Source organism: Eriocheir sinensis, chromosome 68 (assembly GCF_024679095.1).
Source record: "Eriocheir sinensis breed Jianghai 21 chromosome 68, ASM2467909v1, whole genome shotgun sequence".
NCBI classification, from domain to species: Eukaryota; Metazoa; Arthropoda; class Malacostraca; order Decapoda; family Varunidae; genus Eriocheir; species Eriocheir sinensis.
Window position 1 is genome coordinate 5,668,152 of NC_066576.1, and position 19,505 is coordinate 5,687,656.

General features: G+C 46.8%; 1 protein-coding gene across 4 annotated transcripts in view; it reads left to right on the plus strand.

The window, feature by feature from the left end:
- The window catches only part of LOC126988216 (centrosomal protein of 290 kDa-like), a 31,429-nt gene that overhangs the window by 9,869 nt on the left and 2,055 nt on the right, over nt 1-19,505 (plus strand). Inside the window, exons 1-25 of one of the 4 annotated variants that reach the window (XM_050846209.1) lie at nt 281-555; nt 1,051-1,148; nt 3,166-3,270; nt 3,988-4,143; nt 4,449-4,544; nt 4,626-4,761; nt 5,199-5,335; nt 6,135-6,257; nt 6,711-6,823; nt 7,431-7,563; nt 8,133-8,323; nt 8,980-9,124; nt 9,373-9,457; nt 10,244-10,394; nt 10,897-11,155; nt 11,316-11,423; nt 13,697-13,855; nt 14,570-14,716; nt 14,965-15,132; nt 15,713-15,871; nt 16,245-16,350; nt 16,740-16,921; nt 17,315-17,480; nt 17,752-17,962; nt 18,620-19,505. The exon at nt 18,620-19,505 is cut by the window's right edge and continues 2,055 nt beyond it. In XM_050846209.1, coding sequence (XP_050702166.1) covers nt 1,065-1,148; nt 3,166-3,270; nt 3,988-4,143; nt 4,449-4,544; nt 4,626-4,761; nt 5,199-5,335; nt 6,135-6,257; nt 6,711-6,823; nt 7,431-7,563; nt 8,133-8,323; nt 8,980-9,124; nt 9,373-9,457; nt 10,244-10,394; nt 10,897-11,155; nt 11,316-11,423; nt 13,697-13,855; nt 14,570-14,716; nt 14,965-15,132; nt 15,713-15,871; nt 16,245-16,350; nt 16,740-16,921; nt 17,315-17,480; nt 17,752-17,962; nt 18,620-19,505 — 4,206 coding nt within the window. In that variant the 5' untranslated portion in view covers nt 281-555; nt 1,051-1,064. Of the gene's footprint in view, nt 1-280; nt 556-1,050; nt 1,149-3,165; nt 3,271-3,987; nt 4,144-4,448; nt 4,545-4,625; nt 4,762-5,198; nt 5,336-6,134; nt 6,258-6,710; nt 6,824-7,430; nt 7,564-8,132; nt 8,324-8,979; nt 9,125-9,372; nt 9,458-10,243; nt 10,395-10,896; nt 11,156-11,315; nt 11,424-13,696; nt 13,856-14,569; nt 14,717-14,964; nt 15,133-15,712; nt 15,872-16,244; nt 16,351-16,739; nt 16,922-17,314; nt 17,481-17,751; nt 17,963-18,619 lie in introns of those variants that run through there. The other 3 variants (XM_050846212.1, XM_050846210.1, XM_050846211.1) reach the window with 3 other exon arrangements.

The following is a 19,505-nucleotide window of genomic DNA, read 5'->3' on the forward strand; positions in this document are numbered from 1 at the left end:
TGTATATAGCCTTTTGTCGTACATTTTCATCTGGAGCTTCAGGTCACCGCACTACGGCACGTGTTTCCATCTCCAGCCCTGCTGAACTGTCGTTCCTCTGTTAGTGTAAGGAGTGAAGCAGTTATTGTCTGATAATTACCCATCAAGGAAGTCACCCCATCCTGCGTGTGTCTGGCCACTAAATGCCGCCCCCTCACATTATGCTGCCAGGGTAAACAACAGAAGAGTAGTTAATGAAACCACTCTTAACTTCGGATAGAAATGACGAAAGAAAACCACATAGCAATTGTAAAGTACACGAAAAGTGGATCGGCGCACCTGTGGAGTTGACAACACTCGTCACCATGGCAACGCGCGCTACCTGTCAACACGGGCGGCAGGTGTGATCCAGGCATATAGAGAGCTGGCCCTTCGCTGTGCTGGTGCCGCCGCCTGCAGGGTCACCACAGCATGCCGCGGGCGCCCCCACTGTAGCCCCGGCACCCAGACACGCCCACGACACAGCACAGGAGGGAGGGAAGCACACACACACCTGGTGGCTCGAGGAAGGCGCAGGTGGGCGGGGGCTGTGTTTACCTTGCTGTGTTTACCTTGTTGTGCTTACCTTGTATTTACCTTGTTGTGTTTACCTTGTTGTGCTTACCTTGTATTTACCTTGTTGTGTTTACATTGTTGTGCTTACCTAGTTTTATCTTGTGTTCCCTTTGCTCCCTGACTCCATTGCCACTTTTCAATAATTCGTCTGTTTTATGTGATTAATCTTGTCAGATGAATTTTTTTACTTATCTCTGTGTAAGTTAGGACAGTGTGTGTGTGTGTGTGTGTGTGTGCGCCCAATTTTATCCTACAGAAGGCAGTGCACAAGCTGTTTACATCACAATATCTCAAGTTCCTATCCATTAAGAGTGATCTTTTTCACTGTGCCATAAGCTTAGAGGATTTCAAGTAAAAACATTCAGTAAAAGTAAACAAACATTTACCCCGTCTGTTTATTAGCCAGTAACATGACTTGCCAACCTAGCTATTCCATCCTTCTCTTCCTGGTGACAGAGCCGTGGAGGAGGATGCATGTGGACTGGGAGTACCTGCGGGGGGTGGCGGAGGGGGCGGGGGACTGGGAGGAGGCGCAGCTGGAGGAGCTCTACCAGGTGGGTGTGGCGGCAGGTGGAGGGACAGCTGGGTGGGGGACCTTTTTTTTTTTTTACGTCAACGCCTATTGTGCCAGTAGGCTTGCTTGAGGGGGCCTGGATGGTAGTCGTCCGGGTTGTCCCCAGCCCGTCATGGCGCAGGCAAGTGTTTATAGTGGCGCCATCTTCTCTTCTATCTATTTTTTATTCTGTCTATTTTTACAGTAAAGGAAGCAGCTCAAGGGCAAAACAGATTAAACATAAATGTCTTTCTGGTGCCGCTCCTGAAAATGGTTGGCAGATTAGCTTCCTTACAGACCTTAGCTTTGTATAGATGTGAATGACAATAATGTTAATAAAATATGGTAGTAAGTATGTTAAGAATGGTGAAGGAGGCAGCTCAAGGGCAAAACAGATTAAACATAAATGTCTTTCTGGTGCCGCTCCTGAAAATGGTTGGCAGATTAGCTTCCTTACAGACCTTAGCTTTGTATAGATGTGAATGACAATAATGATGATAAAATATGGTAGTAAGTATGGTAAGAATGGTGAAGGAGGCAGCTCAAGGGTACGATAAAGATCAGAACAAAAACCTCGCTGACACTGCTTCTGCGTATAGTTGATAGATAAGCTGCCTTACAGACCTTAGCTTTTAAATGGTAATAAAGAAAGGTAATGGTAGTAATGGTAATTCTAATGTAATTGGTAATGATACAGTTTGTAGCAAGTTACATTAAATTTTCTTCTCAACAAACAAGATTTTTTCATGTCTTATTTTTTATTATTTTTTTCCTTCATGTTTTTTTTGTCTAACACCTGGTGAAGCCTTTACTCCTTCACCCCACAGTTCATGCTTGGGAAGTATTTTTTTTAGCAGTTTGACTTTCCTTAACCCGGTAGCAGCGACGGGCCAAATTTGTGGCTTTACCATGTAGCAGCAGTGGGACAAATTTATGGCTCTACCATGTAGCAGCGATGGGACAAATTTGTGGCTTTACCATGTAGCAGCGACGGGACAAATTTGTGGCTTTACCGTGTAGCAGCGATGGGACAAATTTGTGGCTTTACCGTGTAGCAGCGATGGGACAAATTTGTGGCTTTACCGTGTAGCAGCGATGGGACAAATTTGTGGCTTTACCATGTAGCAGCGATGGGACAAATTTGTGGCTTTACCGTGTAGCAGCGATGGGACAAATTTGTGGCTTTACCATGTAGCAGCGGTGGGACAAATTTATGGCTCTACCGTGTAGCAGCGATGGGACAAATTTGTGGCTTTACCGTGTAGCAGCGATGGGACAAATTTGTGGCTTTACCGTGTAGCAGCGATGGGACAAATTTGTGGCTTTACCGTGTAGCAGCGACGGGCCAAATTTGTGCCATGATTTAAATCCCCAAAAATAGATGATACATAATCTGATCACAAATGCTTGGATATATATTATGAAATGGTTTGTGTGAGGGGTGATTTTTTCTCATTTTTTCTCACTTGGGGGGACCATTAAGAAACATGATCCCCGCTGCTACCGGGTTAACAGTTTACCCTCATTTTCAGCCAAGCCTGCATTCCTTATATGTTTTCGTCATTCTTAGTCAAGCTTTCACCTCTTTGCCTTTAGCCTAGTTGAGAAATTTATGAAGCTATCTGGAGGTTGATTTTTTTCCTTATTCAGTTCTACCTTACTTTTATTTAAGCCTCAATTTTTTTCCCTTACAGACTGTGATATGAATTTACATTGATTAAATACATATATCTGACAGTTATTTCTTTCCTTTCTCTTGTATAGTTTTGTCTCATTCTAAGTTAAGCCATCACTTTTTTAATGCTTTTACCTCAATCTTAGTTAAGCCTTCATTTCTTTCCCCTGTGTTTGGGATTTCTGTTCATTTGTCTCTCCTTATTCCTAGTCATTATCCTTTTCCTACTGTTTTTACCTCAATCTTAGTTAAGGCTTCATATCTCTCCTCTCAGTGTGTTTGGGATTTCTGTTCATATGTTCTCACCTTATCCTGAGTCCAGCTTTCCCCTCCTCCCCCACAGGCCCTAGTCGGCATTACAAGGCTGCGGCGGCGCGACAAGACAGTGGACAAGCTGGAGATGCTGTTCACGCTGAGCCAGGCAGTGATGATGGCCAAGCACACGCAGGTCAGGGTGTTGTGGGGCTGGGGCGAGGCAGTGGACTTTATACCTTAAACCTTACAAGGGAAAGATATAATGTGGTTTTGTGTCTTTTGTCCATACTCTTAAAAATTTCAGGGCTTACTTATACACACATTTGATAAGACTTTCATAGAGGTTGTTGTGGTCAGGATGCTGTGTGGCAGTGGACTTTATACCTTAAACCTTACAAGGAGAATATTTATGGTTTTGTGGCCTAGGCCCATATTTTTAAACATTTCAAGGCTTACACACCCCAATTTTATAAGGCTTTTGTAGAGGTTCTTGTGGACATTTCCATGTGTAGTTTTATGAGCCTAGTGATAGTTTGACAAGGCTTCTGCACTATGCACATGAAAAACAGTCTTGAGAACCCGACTAATTTCTTTTTTTGTTTTTTTTTCTTTTGCTCTGGAGTTCTGTGTTGTTGAGAGCTGAAAGTGTGAGAATATGGACGTTATTCCAAATTCTTGACAGAGGCGAGGCAGGGGAAATATGATGTTAGACTGGATGTGTGTTAACTCTGGTTGTGTCAAGGTAACACACTTCATTGCCCAAGGCAGGCAAGGATATAACAAGTAAGGTTGTCAGAGGCAGTATCAGTATGTATTGACTACTCGTACTGTTTTGTCTCCCTTGCAGTTAACTGTTTTATTTATTTTCTGTCGTATACAAGGCTGACTGTGTTTTCACCCATGCTGACAGGCCTCAGCTCTGGAGCAGGAGCTGGGCAGCCTGGCGGAGTCTGCTGGCCGGAGGGACGCCAAGAGGGAGAGGGAACTGCAACAGGAGGTGAAGCGCCTGCAGGCTCAGCTGAGGGAGGGAGGCACCGCTGACAGGGAGGAGGAACACATTGCCTATGTAAGGGACTGATTGGTTAGTTGATTGTTTTATTGGATAAAGTTTGCATATGTGTAATTTATCAGGACCAACACACACGAGTCCTGTGTAAATACCTATTCCTGTAGCGAACACTATCAATAAATATTACCTTGGAAAGAAATATTTTGTCAAATTAGGACTTGTTGGAAAAAGTAGGTTGTGCTTTTGAAAACCTTAGTAACACAGAATTATTACAAATATTACAAATAATCCACAGATCTAATAAGTAGTAATAACTTATGCAGAAGATACCTACATAACCACTCAACAATGTGTCTCCCCAGGACTGGTCAACTGCTTGGCGCCTGAAGAAGAAAGAAATGGAAGAGTCACTTAATCGCAAGAACTTGGAAATACAGCAGTTTATGGATGACCTACAGGTGTGCATTGCTTCTTTACAGTATTGCTCTTTTCATTTCAGTTTACTTTCAGGTTTAGTTGAGTCATCCTTTCACCCCCAGAGCTGCGAGGAGGAACGAGCGGCCCTGAGAGTGTCGGCGGAAGAGCTGGAGGGGCGTCTGGGGGAGGCCACGCGGGAGATCACCGACCTCACGGCAGACTACGTGCAGCTCAAGGAGTCCCACAAACACCTGCAAGGTATGGGGTACATGCCTTGGTAATGCCAGGAAGAAGGACAGCATCATTCTCAGATCAAGCCTAGATTCTTGACCTCACCTATCTCCCCCTCCCTCAGTTTCTGGTCAAAGGCCAGAGTTCACATATACCCTAATCCTCTTCACAACTGGAGTGGTCAAGAACTGTGGTATTTAACAGTAGCGGGTAATGTTTCTTAATGGTCCCCTAACCAGAAAATGTGGAAAAATCATGACCCCACAAACCATCATTTGTGAGGGTTGTTATATCATCTATTTTTTGGGGTTTAAGCCTTGCTAGAAATGGCTTGGAAGAATTAATTTTTGGCTTATTGCTTGAGATTGTTTTCTATGCTTTCCTTCTACTGGTGCTGTATGCTTCTGCTGGTGAGTGGCTAGTCTCGTATACCTGATAAAAAATATATTGCCGTTCCTTCCCAGAGAGGCTTGCCGCAGTGCAGGGCGAGGTGGAGGGCCAGCACTGCCATGTGGAGGAGCTGGCCACTGAGAAGGCTCGTGTGCAGCAGCGCTATGACGAGCTGAGTGCTGCAGTGGACGCCCGGGTGGACCAGCTGGAGGTGGGGCAGGGAACACAGGGGAAAGTTCATATGTATTCAGAGAGGCACAGTGGGATGCTAAATAGTGTAAGATGAAATTGGGTGATTCATGAGTAATATATTGCGACATTCAAAATATCGAACTTTAAATTAAATATATATATGAAAAACTGAACAAAAAAGAAAGCCACATCCCATATATAGCAAATAGCTCAAATTCAAGTAGCCTAAGATCTTGTATCCACCTCATTCTTGCACAATTCAGAATCTTAACCCGGTAGCAGCGGGGATCATGTTTCTTAATGGTCCCTCCAAGCGAGAAAAATGAGAAAAAAATCACCCCTCACACAAACCATTTCATAATATATATCAAAGCATTTACGATCAGATTATGTATCATCTATTTTGGGGGTTTATATCATGGCACAAATTTGGCCCGTCGCTGCTACATGGTAAAGTCACAAATTTGGCCCGTCACTGCTACATGGTAAAGTCACAAATTTGGCCCGTCACTGCTACACGGTAAAGCCACAAATTTGGCCCGTTGCTGCTACCGGGTTAATGCATGTATGACTTGTGAGCAGAGTTGATCATGTTACCATTATATTCTTGAACTGTGAAGATGGTAGTACATATATTCATAGCAGGGAAGGGAAAGGGTTTTGTCTGTGGATGATACTGACATATATTCATAGCAATGGAGGGAAGGTTCTTGGTCCACGGGTCATCACTAAACAGCTTCTCCTTACACACATACTTGTACTTGCATGAGGAGGAGCCCCCAGCCTGTCCCACACTCTCACCCTCACACTGTCGGCAGGTTGTGGTGCGGCAACGCGAGGAGGAGCTGCAGAAGGTGAAGGCTCAGCTGCACCAATGCTCCATGCTGTCCTCCGGGGCGCAGGCTCAGAGGGAGGCGGCCAAGGTGGTTCAGCTGGAGAAGGTGAGGATGTGTCTGTGGAACTGGCCCTTTCTTGCATACTTGCCTTGTGTACCTTTCCTTATTTTTTCAGTGCCTTTTATGTGGCCAGATTGTCTAGACTCAGGGAAGGTGTGGGGGTGTCATGGAAGGTGTGGGGGTGTGAGGGGAGGTGTGGGGGTGTCATGGAAGGTGTGGGGGTGTGAGGGAGGTGTGGGGATGTGATGGAAGATGTGGGGGTGTGAGGGAAGGTGTGGGGGTGTCATGGAAGGTGTGGGGGTGTCATGGAAGGTGTGGGGGTGTGATGGAAGGTGTGGGGGTGTGATGGAAGATGTGGGGGTGTGAGGGAGGTGTGGGGATGTCATGGAAGGTGTGGGGGTGTGAGGGAAGGTGTGGGGTGGTGGTGTGAACCATCTATGCATTTTAAGGAATTAGTTTTCTCAGCATTACAAGGGAAAAATTTATACACAAACACAGCAACTGAAGGAGAAGGATGAGGAGGTGAGTCAGCTGAGCGAGCAGCTGAAGGAGGCAGCGAAGGAGATGGACGGCAGTGCCCACGTCATCACCCAGCTGAAGAAGGCCAAGACGTGAGTGTGGCATGTGTACCCGGGCAGCACCAAGTAAAATTGTTGATAGAGAACCTGACTTAAGGGGCTATTACACTGGGCAAATTTTCCGTGGAGCTTCAGTCAAACCATGATTTTCGCTGGCGTGGTTCTCATTTCTTTCTTGTTATTGCTGATGATGATGATGGTGAGTAATACCGTCGTCCTTCGGTGAAATCTACCGTAGCTTTGGAAAATCGTGGACATGCCAGAAAAACACGGAAATATGAAAACCACGCCAGCGGAAATCGTGGTTTGACTGAAGATCCACGGAAAATTTGCCCAGTGTAATAGACCCTTTAGGATGCCATAAATATCACAGTAACAAGAGCAAGAGGTCTGCATATATTAAAGGACACCACTTGAAGGTCAATAAAGTGACTGCCTTGAACTTTTCTGGGATTTGCCTCAAGTTCTGCATAACAAATCTGTTGTGTGGTATTTAGAAATTAAGGGAGCGCTCAAAAGATGACAGGAAATCACAATGACAGACTGATATATGATACACTACTTGAAATATCCTTCTTCCTATTGACCTACGCTTTGAGTCATTAGGTGTTAATGCTTAATAAAGTAAGTATAATTTCAGTCCGCCGGGCAGTGGGGAGGGTGCCGTCATCGGCCAGCTGCGCCTGGAGCTTAGTGATGCACGGCAGCAGCTGCAGCAGATGCGCACACAGCTCCTGGCGGCTGAGGAGGACGCACAGCTGCACGCACAGGATGTGAGTTCTCTGCATAACAGTAATGATGCGCTATTGTGTGGCACTGTGAACATAAAAGGAATCTTCACATCTTTATACACAAACCTTATGACCCTCTGAGAATCAATTAATTTTTGACTACGTATAAAATCCTGTCTAGTGGCAAAACAAAATTGTAGAAATAGTGCCCAAACAGGCTGCTTCTTTAACCCAGTAGCAGCGACGGGACAAATTTGTGGCTTTACCGTGTAGCAACGACAGGCCAAATTTGTGCCATGATATAAACCCCCAAAATAGATGATACATAATCTGATCACAAATGCTTTGATATGTATTATGAAATGGTTTGTGTGAGGGGTGATTTTTTTCTCATTTTTCTCGCTTGGAGGGACCATTAAGAAACATGATCCCTGCTGCTACCGGGTTAAAACTAAGACAGAGGAAGATGCCGAAAGAGTAATCAATTTTGGTTTGAGTGGTGTTTTGAGACTCCCGTGGGAAAGCATTGATGTCGCAGGCAGTGATGATGGCGATGATGAATGGAACAGAGAAGTATTTATGTGACCTCTTCATACCGTGCTCTCCTCCAGCTGTCAACAGTGATCGGAGAGCTGCAGTCCCACCTAGCCGGGGAGTTCTCGCTGGCCGACGCCGTGAGGGAGCTGAAGGAGGTACGGAGCCAGGTGCGCATGAGGGACACCCAGCTCACGCAGCTCACCGGCCTCGTCAACACCCTGCAGATCAACATCAACGACCTGCTTGATGAAAACTACCAGCTAAGGTGAGTCTGCCAGCCTGGGTCATGTATACCAGTGTGAGGTTTTGTTAGTCACATTTTTATCCTTTTCATCTTCCTTTTTCACTTTTTTTATATTTTTTTGTCTTCTTTTTATTTTCTCTAGATTTAGTCAAGCTCACAGTGTCTCTTAGAGCTTTAACCCAGTGGCCCAAAGACACATATATGACAGGACTTTCAGAGGAGTTTTGAGCATTTTCAGAGTACTTTGACTCTTCCTTTGTATCATGAACCCAGAAGAATGCTCATTAGAATCTGGTTGATCTCCTTTACAGTCTTTGGAAATAGCTGATGTAAGGGTGGAAGCATCTAAAGGGGCTATTACACTGGGCAAATTTTCCGTGGATCTTCAGTCAAACCACGATTTCCGCTGGTGTGGTTTTCTGATGAGTCCATGATCTTCCAAAGCTACGGTAGAGTTCCTTGACGGACGGCGCGGCGTTACTCACCATCATCATCATCACCAGCAATAACAAGAAACAAATGAGAACCACGCCGGCGGAAATCGTGGTTTGACTGAAGATCCACGGAAAATTTGCCCGGTGTAATAGTTCCTTAACAATACTTACCATAGATATCTTACTAACCCAACAAAGACACAACTGTTATCCTCCCCTTTGAGAGCTGTTTTTCTTGTACAGGGAGCAGCTGAACCTTGAACCCCGGGAGGACATTGACCTTCCAGGGGTGAAGAAGACCAACTGGCAGGAGAGCAAGGCCATCATCGAGCGACTCACCAACCAGGTCAACAAACTGCAGGACGAGAAGGTGGCCCTGCGGACGAAGGTGTGTGTGTTTGTACGTGTTTGCATGTGTATTTATTTATTTATTTATTTTTTATTTATTATTATTATTATTATTTTTTTTTTACGTCTACGCCTATCATATATGCCAGAATACAAGACGACCCTTGAACTTAAAAAATATACAGTACTATTATCTTCAGTCTCTCTTTTCTCTCTCAGCAACTTGGTATTATTCTTTAAGCCATGACCCATGAAAAGCTTGTATTGGTTATCATAATTTTCTTCCAGATGTATGAGATGACGAGGGAGCTCTCTAACACCAGGAGCTCCCTGCAGCTGACCACCATAGAGATGCCCAAGACAACCCGGGCCGGTGAGTCACAATCAGTGTTGACGTACAGTATACTTTCCAGTTGCTGTACTTCTGGGTGAGAGGGATGAACTTTGCCATGGCCGGTAAATGAACCACGACCAGCAAGTGTGGGCACAGGACAGACAATATTGGTGTTGGTCACTCTACATCATGCAGGTCACTATATCATGTTCTTGAAGATCCACTCTGATCCCATTACACCAGTTTCTGATTCTATGAGCAGGGCTGCTTCTAGGTACAAGGGATGCATGCAATAGCTTGGCACCCTCTTTGTCTGTTTGGACCCAAAAATATTTATTATTCTATAAGATAGTGAATCGACTGCTACTGTCTAATGCTTTAACCCAGTAGCAGCGGGGATCATGCTTCTTAATGGTCCCTCCAAGCGAGAAAAATGAGAAAAAATCACCCCTCACACAAACCATTTCATAATATATACATCAAAGCATTTCTGATCAGATTATGTATCATCTATTTTGGGGGGTTTATATCATGGCACAAATTTGGCCCGTCGCTGCTACACGGTAAAGCCACAAATTTGGCCCGTCGCTGCTACACGGTAAAGCCACAAATTTGGCCCGTCTCTGCTACACGGTAAAGCCACAAATTTGGCCCGTCACTGCTACACGGTAAAGCCACAAATTTGGCCCGTCACTGCTACACGGTAAAGCCACAAATTTGGCCCGTCACTGCTACACAGTAAAGCCACAAATTTGGCCCGTTGCTGCTACCGGGTTAAGACCATCTGCATTGTTGTAAAGAGCCAGGAAAGCGCTTGTATTTCAGAGGTGTCATCAGGGCAGCAGCTGCAGTCCATTGAGGGCCAGATAAGCCACCTGAGCACCGCCGTGAGTCAGCTTATCCAGCAGCGCCGCCAAGACTCAACCGACCACAACACTCAGGCGCAGCTGGAAACACTTCAGGAAAGGTGTCTGAGGTGAGGACAACACTCGAAACACAGATTTTTTTATTTCTTTTACGTCTATGCCCATAGCGCCACGGTAGGCTTGCTTGAGGGGCCTGGATTGTAGTCGGCCCCACCCCGTATTGGTGCAGGCAGGTGTTTATAGTGGCGCCATCTTCTCTTGACACAACAGAACATTTACCTAGAAGACAATGAGTGACATAGAGAGAGGGAGAAGGGGTTGACTTCATGCACGTTGCCATATGTAAAGAGAAGGGAACTGCCCCCCAAGTCATGCATCAAAACTATAGTTGATTGTGATTGGTTCATGGGGTCTGTGTGGTCTGATTATCTATGTAAATCTATGTAAATCCTCCCCCTCAACCTCGTCCAACCCCACAAAGGAAAATGAGGATGTTAAATGAGAGGAGGAAGAAGAAGAAATCCTGCCACTCAACATGAACTCCCTCCTGTCAAGTTCATTATCAGTGTTTAGTGGGTGAGAGTCCTACTAATAAATGGGTGCTTCTTTTAGGCTTGAAGGTGAAAAAGCATCGCTGGAAAGAATAATACAGAATGAGCTCAAGAAGAAAAAGTCCTTTGAGAAGTCGAAAGAGGAACCAACAAGAAGTCCTGAAGAGAGAGTGTCCCCAGAACCACCACCTACCCTAGAGCCCACCAGCAGGTCACCCACCGCCGCCCTGGACCAGCTGATCAAGGCACTGGGCCACCTGCCTCCCTCGGCCGAAGAGATCATCGCAAAACTGAAAAACCAGGTCACTTTCTTAATGCAGGTAAACCAATGCCTTGTTTTGCTTCTCAGAATGTGATGGCAAATTGAGACTCATACCATCTGGATAATAGTTTTCCTGCTTATTTTTCTTACTTAGCAATTTGTGGTTATTTTTTGTAGTGCATATAGTGTAGTGACCCCTTGCTTCACCTCTTATCAAGGAGTGTAGTAAGAGAGAGGAGGGGATCAGTGAGAGGGAGCAGAGAGTTGGCATCTACACCACACAATTTGAGGGTCTCAGAGTGCAAGTCTCAGACCTCAACACCCTTGTAAGTTACCGAACCTCTCCTGTTTTGTTCATTTATTAGTGCTGTGTTGTTTTTTCCAGGTCCTTGGCACCCACAATCACCTGTCTGCTTCTCTTGTTTCCCTTGTGATCCTTCCAGTAGTTTGAGAGGCAAGCTGATTCCTCACCCGCCCTTGATCTCTCTCCTTCCATCCTTCCTGCCATTCCACAATCACCTGTCTGCTTCTCTGTTTCCCTTGTGAGCCTTCCAGTTGTTTGAGAGGCAAGCTGATTCCTCACCCGCCCTTGATCTCTCTCCTTCCATCCTTCCTGGCATTCCACAATCACCTGTCTGCTTCTCTGTTTCCCTTGTGAGCCTTCTAGTAGTTTGAGAGGCAAGCTGATTCCTCACCCAGCTTTGACCTCTCTCCTTCCATCCTTCCTGCCATTCCACAATCACCTGTCTGCTTCTCTTGTTTTCCTTGTGAGCCTTCCAGTAGTTTGAGAGGCAAGCTGATTCTTCACCTGCCCTTGTTCTCTATCCTTCCATCCTTCCTGGCATTCCACAATCACCTGTCTGCTTCTCTTGTTTCCCTTGTGATCCTTCCAGTAGTTTGAGAGGCAAGCTGATTCCTCACCTGCCCTTGTTCTCTATCCTTCCATCCTTCCTGGCATTCCACAATCACCTGTCCGCTTCTCTTGTTTCCCTTGTGATCCTTCCAGTAGTTTGAGAGGCAAGCTGATTCCTCACCCAGCTTTGACCTCTCTCCTTCCATCCTTCCTGCCATTCCACAATCACCTGTCCGCTTCTCTGTTTCCCTTGTGATCCTTCCAGTAGTTTGAGAGGCAAGCTGATTCCTCACCCGCCCTTGATCTCTCTCCTTCCATCCTTCCTGGCATTCTGCAATCACCTGTCTGCTTCTCTTGTTTCCCTTGTGATCCTTCCAGTTGTTTGAGAGACAAGCTGATGCCTCACCCGCCCTTGATCTCTCTCCTTCCATCCTTCCTGGCATTCCACAATCACCTGTCCGCTTCTCTGTTTCCCTTGTGAGCCTTCCAGTTGTTTGAGAGGCAAGCTGATTCCTCACCCGCCCTTGATCTCTCTCCTTCCATCCTTCCTGCCATTCCACAATCACCTGTCTGCTTCTTTTGTTTCCCTTGTGATCCTTCCAGTAGTTTGAGAAGCAAGCTGATTCCTCACCCAGCTTTGACCTCTCTCCTTCCATCCTTCCTGACATTCCCTTACACTGGAACCTCAACAAAGATACCATTAGTAGTTGTGGCAGGAGACTCAGGCCTTCACTTCATCTCTCTGTAAAATAGAAGACATATTTGTACTACCCACCCCTTGTAACTTGCACTGGACTAATATATTTGTGTTCTTAACCCGGTAGCAGTGATGGGCCAAATTTGTGGCTTTACCGTGTACCAGCGACAGGCCAGATTTTTGCCATGATGTAAACCCCCCCAAAAATAGATGATGCATAAACTGATCACAAATGCGTTGATATATATTATGAAATGGTTTGTGTGAGTGATGATTTTTTCTCATTTTTCTTGCTTAGAGGGGCCCTTAAGAAACGATCCACGCATCTACCGGGTTAGTCTCCATTCTCCAGGAAGACCATGATATATTGCACACATTATTTATGCTCATGTACTGTGCAAGTCAGTCTCATGTTAAAGCCAACTAAATTCGAGCTTGTAGAAAAGTAGAATTCATTTAAAAGTCTGTCTCTAAACTTGGCCTTCAGAATATTGCTAAAAAATTTGACCTTTTCACTAATATTTAACCTGGTAGCTGCGGGGATCATGTTTCTTAATGGTCCCTCTAATCGAGAAAAATGAGAAAAAATCATCCCTCACACAAACCATTTCATAATATATATCAAAGCATTTGTGATCAGATTATGTAGCATCTATTTTGGGGGGTTTATATCATGGCACAAATTTGGCCCGTCACTGCTACATGGTAAAGCCACAAATTTGGCCTGTCGCTGCTACACGGTAAAGCCACAAATTTTACATGGTAAAGCCACAAATTTGGCCCGTCGCTGCTACACGGTAAAGCCACAAATTTGGCCCGTCGCTGCTACATGGTAAAGCCACAAATTTGGCCTGTCGCTGCTACATGGTAAAGCCACAAATTTGGCCCATCGCTGCTACCAGGTTAAGGAAATACTGGGCTTTGTCACATAAGTAGAATTAATATAACCACAAGTAAAAGAGTTGCTGGATGGTAATAAAAATCTCTCAGTCTAGCTTTAACATCATCACTTTGCAGCCCTAACTGAACCCTTCATATCCGCCCTTCAGTTGGCCGAGGAGAAGCAGCGATGGCAGGCAGAGAAAGTAGAGCAGGAGAAGACCGTGGCTGGCCTGCGGGGTGATGTGGGCGCCCTGCAGGCCCAGCGGGAGGAGATGCAGGCTGCCCTGGACACCCTCGCCTCGGGACAGCCGGGCGTTGAGACCAAGGTGAGCGCTGGCCAAGGTGATTTTTCCATGCAGATTTTTGTGAGGGAGTTAACCTCTCCGCTGTGGATTTCCTACAAGAAGACGTCACCAAGCTACAGGAATGGAGCAATAAGTGGCTGCTACAATTCAATGAAGAAAAATGTAAAGTCCTGCACCTTGAGAGGGGATATCCAGCACACCAATACCACATGGGAAACACTCCACTATCCACCACAGAGGCAGAGAAAGACCTGGGAGTGTGTGTTACCAGGCTACCAGTGAAGGGATATCCAGCACACCAATACCACATGGGAAACACTCCACTATCCACCACAGAGGCAGAGAAAGACCTGGGAGTGTGTGTTACCAGGCTACCAGTGAAGGGATATCCAGCACACCAATACCACATGGGAAACACTCCACTATCCACCACAGAGGCAGAGAAAGACCTGGGAGTGTATATTACCAGGCTACCAGTGAAGGGATATCCAGCACACCAATACCACATGGGAAACACTCCACTATCCACCACAGAGGTAGAGAAAGACCTGGGAGTGTATATTACCAGGCTACCAGTGAAGGCCAAATCCGTGCCAATTGCAGCGGAGGGGTTAAGTAAAAATCAGATCAAAGGAAAAAAAAGCTTGCAACATTCTGCTCCTAAGAAAAAATACAAGAGATGCCAAAAGAAATATCAATATTGATTTATGTATAATTTTTTTTGTCTCTTCATAGCTGACGAGACGGCTGGCAGAACTTCGATACGACTTGGAGATTGCCAAGCGCCTCCAGGCCAACCAGGAGGAGGCCATCACGTCCCTCCACCAGCAGCTGAAAGAGCGGCTGGAGGCCCTGCAGCAGAGCCTCCTCCAGGTGAAGCAGGTGTGTACTGGGGGAAGGAACGTGGGACCCTTATACAGACAGGCAGTGGAGGAGGCAGCGTGCAGGCAGGCAGTGTAAAGGAGAGCACCTACCTCCTCATGCATCAATAGTTCCTCACATCGTTCAATTCTTGACTCATCTCCTGAATCTTGACATCCTATTACCTTTCTCTTGATGCTAAACTCTTCTTTGCTATGCCTGAAACCTCTGATAAAAAGACAAGTTTCCCTTCTTTTCTGCACACACAGCTGAGGCATGAGGGTGAAAAAGAACAAGGAATCCTGAAGCACCGTATCTACCAGCTTGAGAACGAGCTCACCCAGAGTGTTCCCAGGACGGCGGCCGACCAAACCGGCGCCCAGCTGGCCGCCACAACCGCCAAGTACCGCTCCCTCCTGCAGGCACAGAGCCGCATGGTAGGCTGCACACCTTGTTATGTTCTGGAGACCAACCTGAATACATCATCATAATCATTTCCCGGATGTACAGTCGGTAGAAAAAGTATCGAACACCTTTGCGTCGATTGAACAGAAATTGAGCGAATCCTATTGACATGGTTTTGTGTCGGCTCGGTGGGTACCAGTGGCTCGAGTCTACCCACTGGCACCCACCTAACCACCACAACACCATGTCTATGGATTTCGCCCAAGGTGTATTCAGTCGACTATTGGGTGTTCGATACTTTTTTTGCTGACTGTACATGATGGGGACAACATTCAGTACAGTGAAACCAAATTGGTGAGTCCGTTACAACATTGGCTCCTGTGGGTCCTTTCCTCCCCTCTGTTCTGCCACACAGCCCCAACACCTGTCTCTAGCTATAGGTGACATATGAGAGGAAAAAATTTGTGTTGGGACTGTGAGGCAGAGCAGAGAGGAAAGAACTGGAGGAGGCAACACCAAAACAGCGTTGCCAATTTGGTTTCACTACAGCGAGGAAGCAAAGGTTACCATGATGAATGAATACTTAAAAACACTTTCTTCTCCCACGCTAAGATGCAAGAGAAGTCTCAAGGGCAGGAGCTTGCAGCCGAGAAGCAACAGCTGCTGCACGAGAGGGAGCAGTTGTGCCAGAAGCTGGAGAGTGCCCGGGAGAAGGTGCACTCCCTCCAGGCCTCCCTCAACCTGCTGGGGGGAAACAGCGTGCCGGTGCAGGTAACACACTCGGCCATATTACTGAACATTTTGGTGCCCAGGCTCACACGTTTAACCCAGTAGCAGCGACTGACCAAATTTGTGTCTTTACTGCGTACTGACGAATGCACTCAGAGTAATGCATTTTTTATATATTGCTCAGTAATTAGCCATTCGATTTCCTTCATTCAAGTGTCAAAAGATCCAGAAATCTATATATTTTTTTAAATCAATTATATAAAAGAAAACACATTGTCCTCCTGTGGACGTGTAATGGTTCCTGCTGTTGATGATGGTGAACTCTGGCTTTGGAGTTACCAGGAACACTAGTGGAAGGGTTGTTCCTTCATCCACTGACCAAGAACTCCAGCATGACAGCACTTTACCTCCCCAGCCACAGGTTGCTCTGCTGTCGAGACAGTTGGCAGCCGTGGAGCTTCGGGAGCTGGCAGAGAAGCAGAAGGCAGAGCACGCAGCCGCCATGTACCAGAGCATCAAGGGTAAGTCAGTGGCGTGGCAGTAATGCAGCGTGATGTTACTTGCTGTGTGTAACATTTCAGAAACTTGTCACCACATGGAGGGGCTGGACACAAAGCCTAAAAGGGTGCAGAGAGGAATGGAGTTTTGTTTGGTATATCATGAAGAGATAGGAAGTGAGCGTCACGGATTAGGGAACAGAACAAGATGGAAGATATTTCAATGATGAAGAACAATAGAAAAAAGGATTTGAGTTCATATCGTGTGTCACAGCAGCATCTTCGTGGTGTAGTTATTAGCATGCCTACCTACAAATCCAGTCAGTCAGTTAGGATAATGAATCAGTGATGGCGAAGATAGCTGTCCCTTATGCTGCACTGTGTCCTCCCTGCCTGGTGTGCTGGGCCATCAGGGGAGTGTGAGGAGCTGCACAGGAGGGTGCAGGAGCTGGAGGAGACAGCCGCCACCACCTCCAAGATGAACCTGAGCCTGCAGACCACTGAGGCAGAGCTGCGGCAGCGCCTCCAGGGAGCCGTCCTGCCGCAGGAGTACCAGAGTGTGGCCCGGAGGGTGGAGGAGCTCACCGAGGAGAAGGTTCGTTTGGTATCTTTAGGAGGATACTCGGATCAGTGTAATCCTCCCTGAGTGTGATCCTGTGATGAATTTCCTCCCCCAGGACAGAGGTTAAGAATCTTCTGTGAACTTTAATGTTGAAAAATATATTAGCATTATTGTACTTTATTTCCTTTGTAAGTAAATGACAGCTAAGGCTTCAGAAACAAAATACATGCATCTTATCTGAGAGAGAATAGCCAGTGAATTGGCCACTTCATTATTCATACACATACACTCACTGTCTCCTAAAATATCCATACCACATGTTTTATCCCACACATGCAAGGTCCTTTTAAGTGTTAAGTAGTGTTATGGATATGAAACACGCTGCATCATGTTCCTGGCCTACAATGTGTGTTGTTGGTGTGTCAGGCCCAGCTGACCACCAGCGTGCAGCAGCTTAGGGCAGCCGTGGACGTGATGGAGACCCAGGCCAGGCAGAGGCAGCTGCTGGAGGCCGTCAGCCGGGTGGAGGTGGAGCAGCTGAGGCATGAGACGCAGGACTTGGCCGCCATCAGTGACGAGCGCTCCAAAATACGTAAGATGCAGCCACATTTCTCTCCTCAAGTGTTTACTCTATATCGGTCGTGAGTTTGTGTGGTTCATTGGTATAACTGTGGGGCTCCAAAACAAATACTTATTGCAATAGGTTTTGTTCCACTTTGTCTTGCTTACCAATGTTATTAGTTCCTGTTTCTGCCTCAGTGTTGGTTCCTGTGCTGTCAGTAATTGGTATCTCCATGTTAACTGATCCTTTGAACTTACTGTAGACTGAATTTGTAAGACCTTTCCTCATTTGATAATTCCAGATCAACTTCATCGAGAAATAACTTATCTGAAAGTCAAAAATTTGGAGTTGCTTCACCAAGTGGAGGAGATGAAGGCCACGGAGGAGAAGCAGAGTGGCGAGGTGTTCCGCCTGGCCCAGCAGCTGCGGGACAGAGAGCGCCTCCACGAGACCTCCAGCGACGCCAGCCGGGCCCGGGCCACACGCCTCCACCTCATCATCAGGGACCTCAGGTGGGCGCCGGAATGTTGGGGCCCCTCAGGCTCCTCTTTACCCCCATGTCATGTCTCCAATCTGTTTCTCTCATATGACTTCATGACCTGCTGCCTTCACTGCCCTCACTGTTCCCTCTGTGCTCCTACGTTGAACCAAATGAGGGAGTGACTGTAATAGTTTCTTGGTGTTGAGAAAGAGGACAGTGTGAAGACAACACATAAACAGTTGATATCACCTTGAAGACTCTGCACCTAATCCTACATAAATGTCTAAAGTAAATGAAAGCCTACATCAATGGAGGCTCTTTACTCCTCAGACTTGTACCTCGTCAAAACACAATGTATATAAAAGATACCAATTCACGGAGATCAACAAATACCTTCACCACTTCCAAGCAGCAGGGGGGCTTCGTGGTGCAGTGGTTAGCACACTCAGCTCACAACCGAGAGAGTCCAGGTTCGATTCCCGGGCAGAGTGGAAAAATTTGGGCGGCTTTTCCGTACCCTACGCCCCTGTCCACCCAGCAGTGAATGGGTACCAGGTATTAATTGGGGGTTGTGTCCCGTCTCCTGGGGTCTGTTTCCCTTCTCCTATAATTCCTTCCCCCTCCTGTCTCTCTCCGGCATATGACCACAGATGTTGCGCCGACTAAACAAAACTTTCCAACTTTCCAGGCAGCAGTACGCAGGAGCCGTGCCTCTGTCGCAACAAGAGCAGCTGGTGGAGGTCCTGGACACAATGCGACAGGAGCGGAACAGCCTCCAGGAAGCCCTTCTCAGCGCCCAGCATAACAAGATGGAGTCCCACATCACTCTCAGGCAGCTCAAGGTCAAACAGGAGGCTCTGGATGACCTCAAGACAGCCCTAACATCCCCCAAGCCTTCCAGTCATGTATCAAGCTGGTGTACTAAGCTTGAGGAGGCCAAGCTGAGGAATGTGGAGCTTGAGGAGAGGCTGCAGATGATGGAGGCGAACGAGTCTCTCCACCAGAAACAGATGGAGAAGAGGGAGCGGAGAATCACCGACCTCCAGACCCAGTTGATCAGCGTGGAGAAAATGTGGATGGACGAACAGCTGGTGTGTGACGAGAGGGAGGCGGAGCTGAACGAGGCGCTGGCGAGGCATGAGAGGAGGCACAAGGAGGCGGTGACCAACAGGAGCACCCTCAGCCTCCTTGACGTGCCTGATGCAACTCTCCCTCTGCCCAAGCAACTCGAGGAGGCGCTGGACTGCCTCAGGAACAAGGTCTCGCTGCTGGAGGTCGCTGATAAGGAGATGGAGAAACTGAAGGATGAAAATTCTGCTCTTCTCAAAAGCCTCAAGGTGAAAGAGATAGAGGTCATTGCCAGGGATAAGGTCATCAATGAGTTAAGACTGGCAGGGAAGAGCACAAGGGAATCAATGGGTCAGTCTGATGAGAAGCAAGACTTGAGGGATGTGAAGGTTCCCGGTAAGGTCCAGCCTGAGGACGAGAGTGTGAAGGTCGTCATTGAGGGGCTGAAAGAGCGTCTTCGCCTGAGCCAGACCACCGTCACCCACTACCAAAACCTGCTGGCCAAG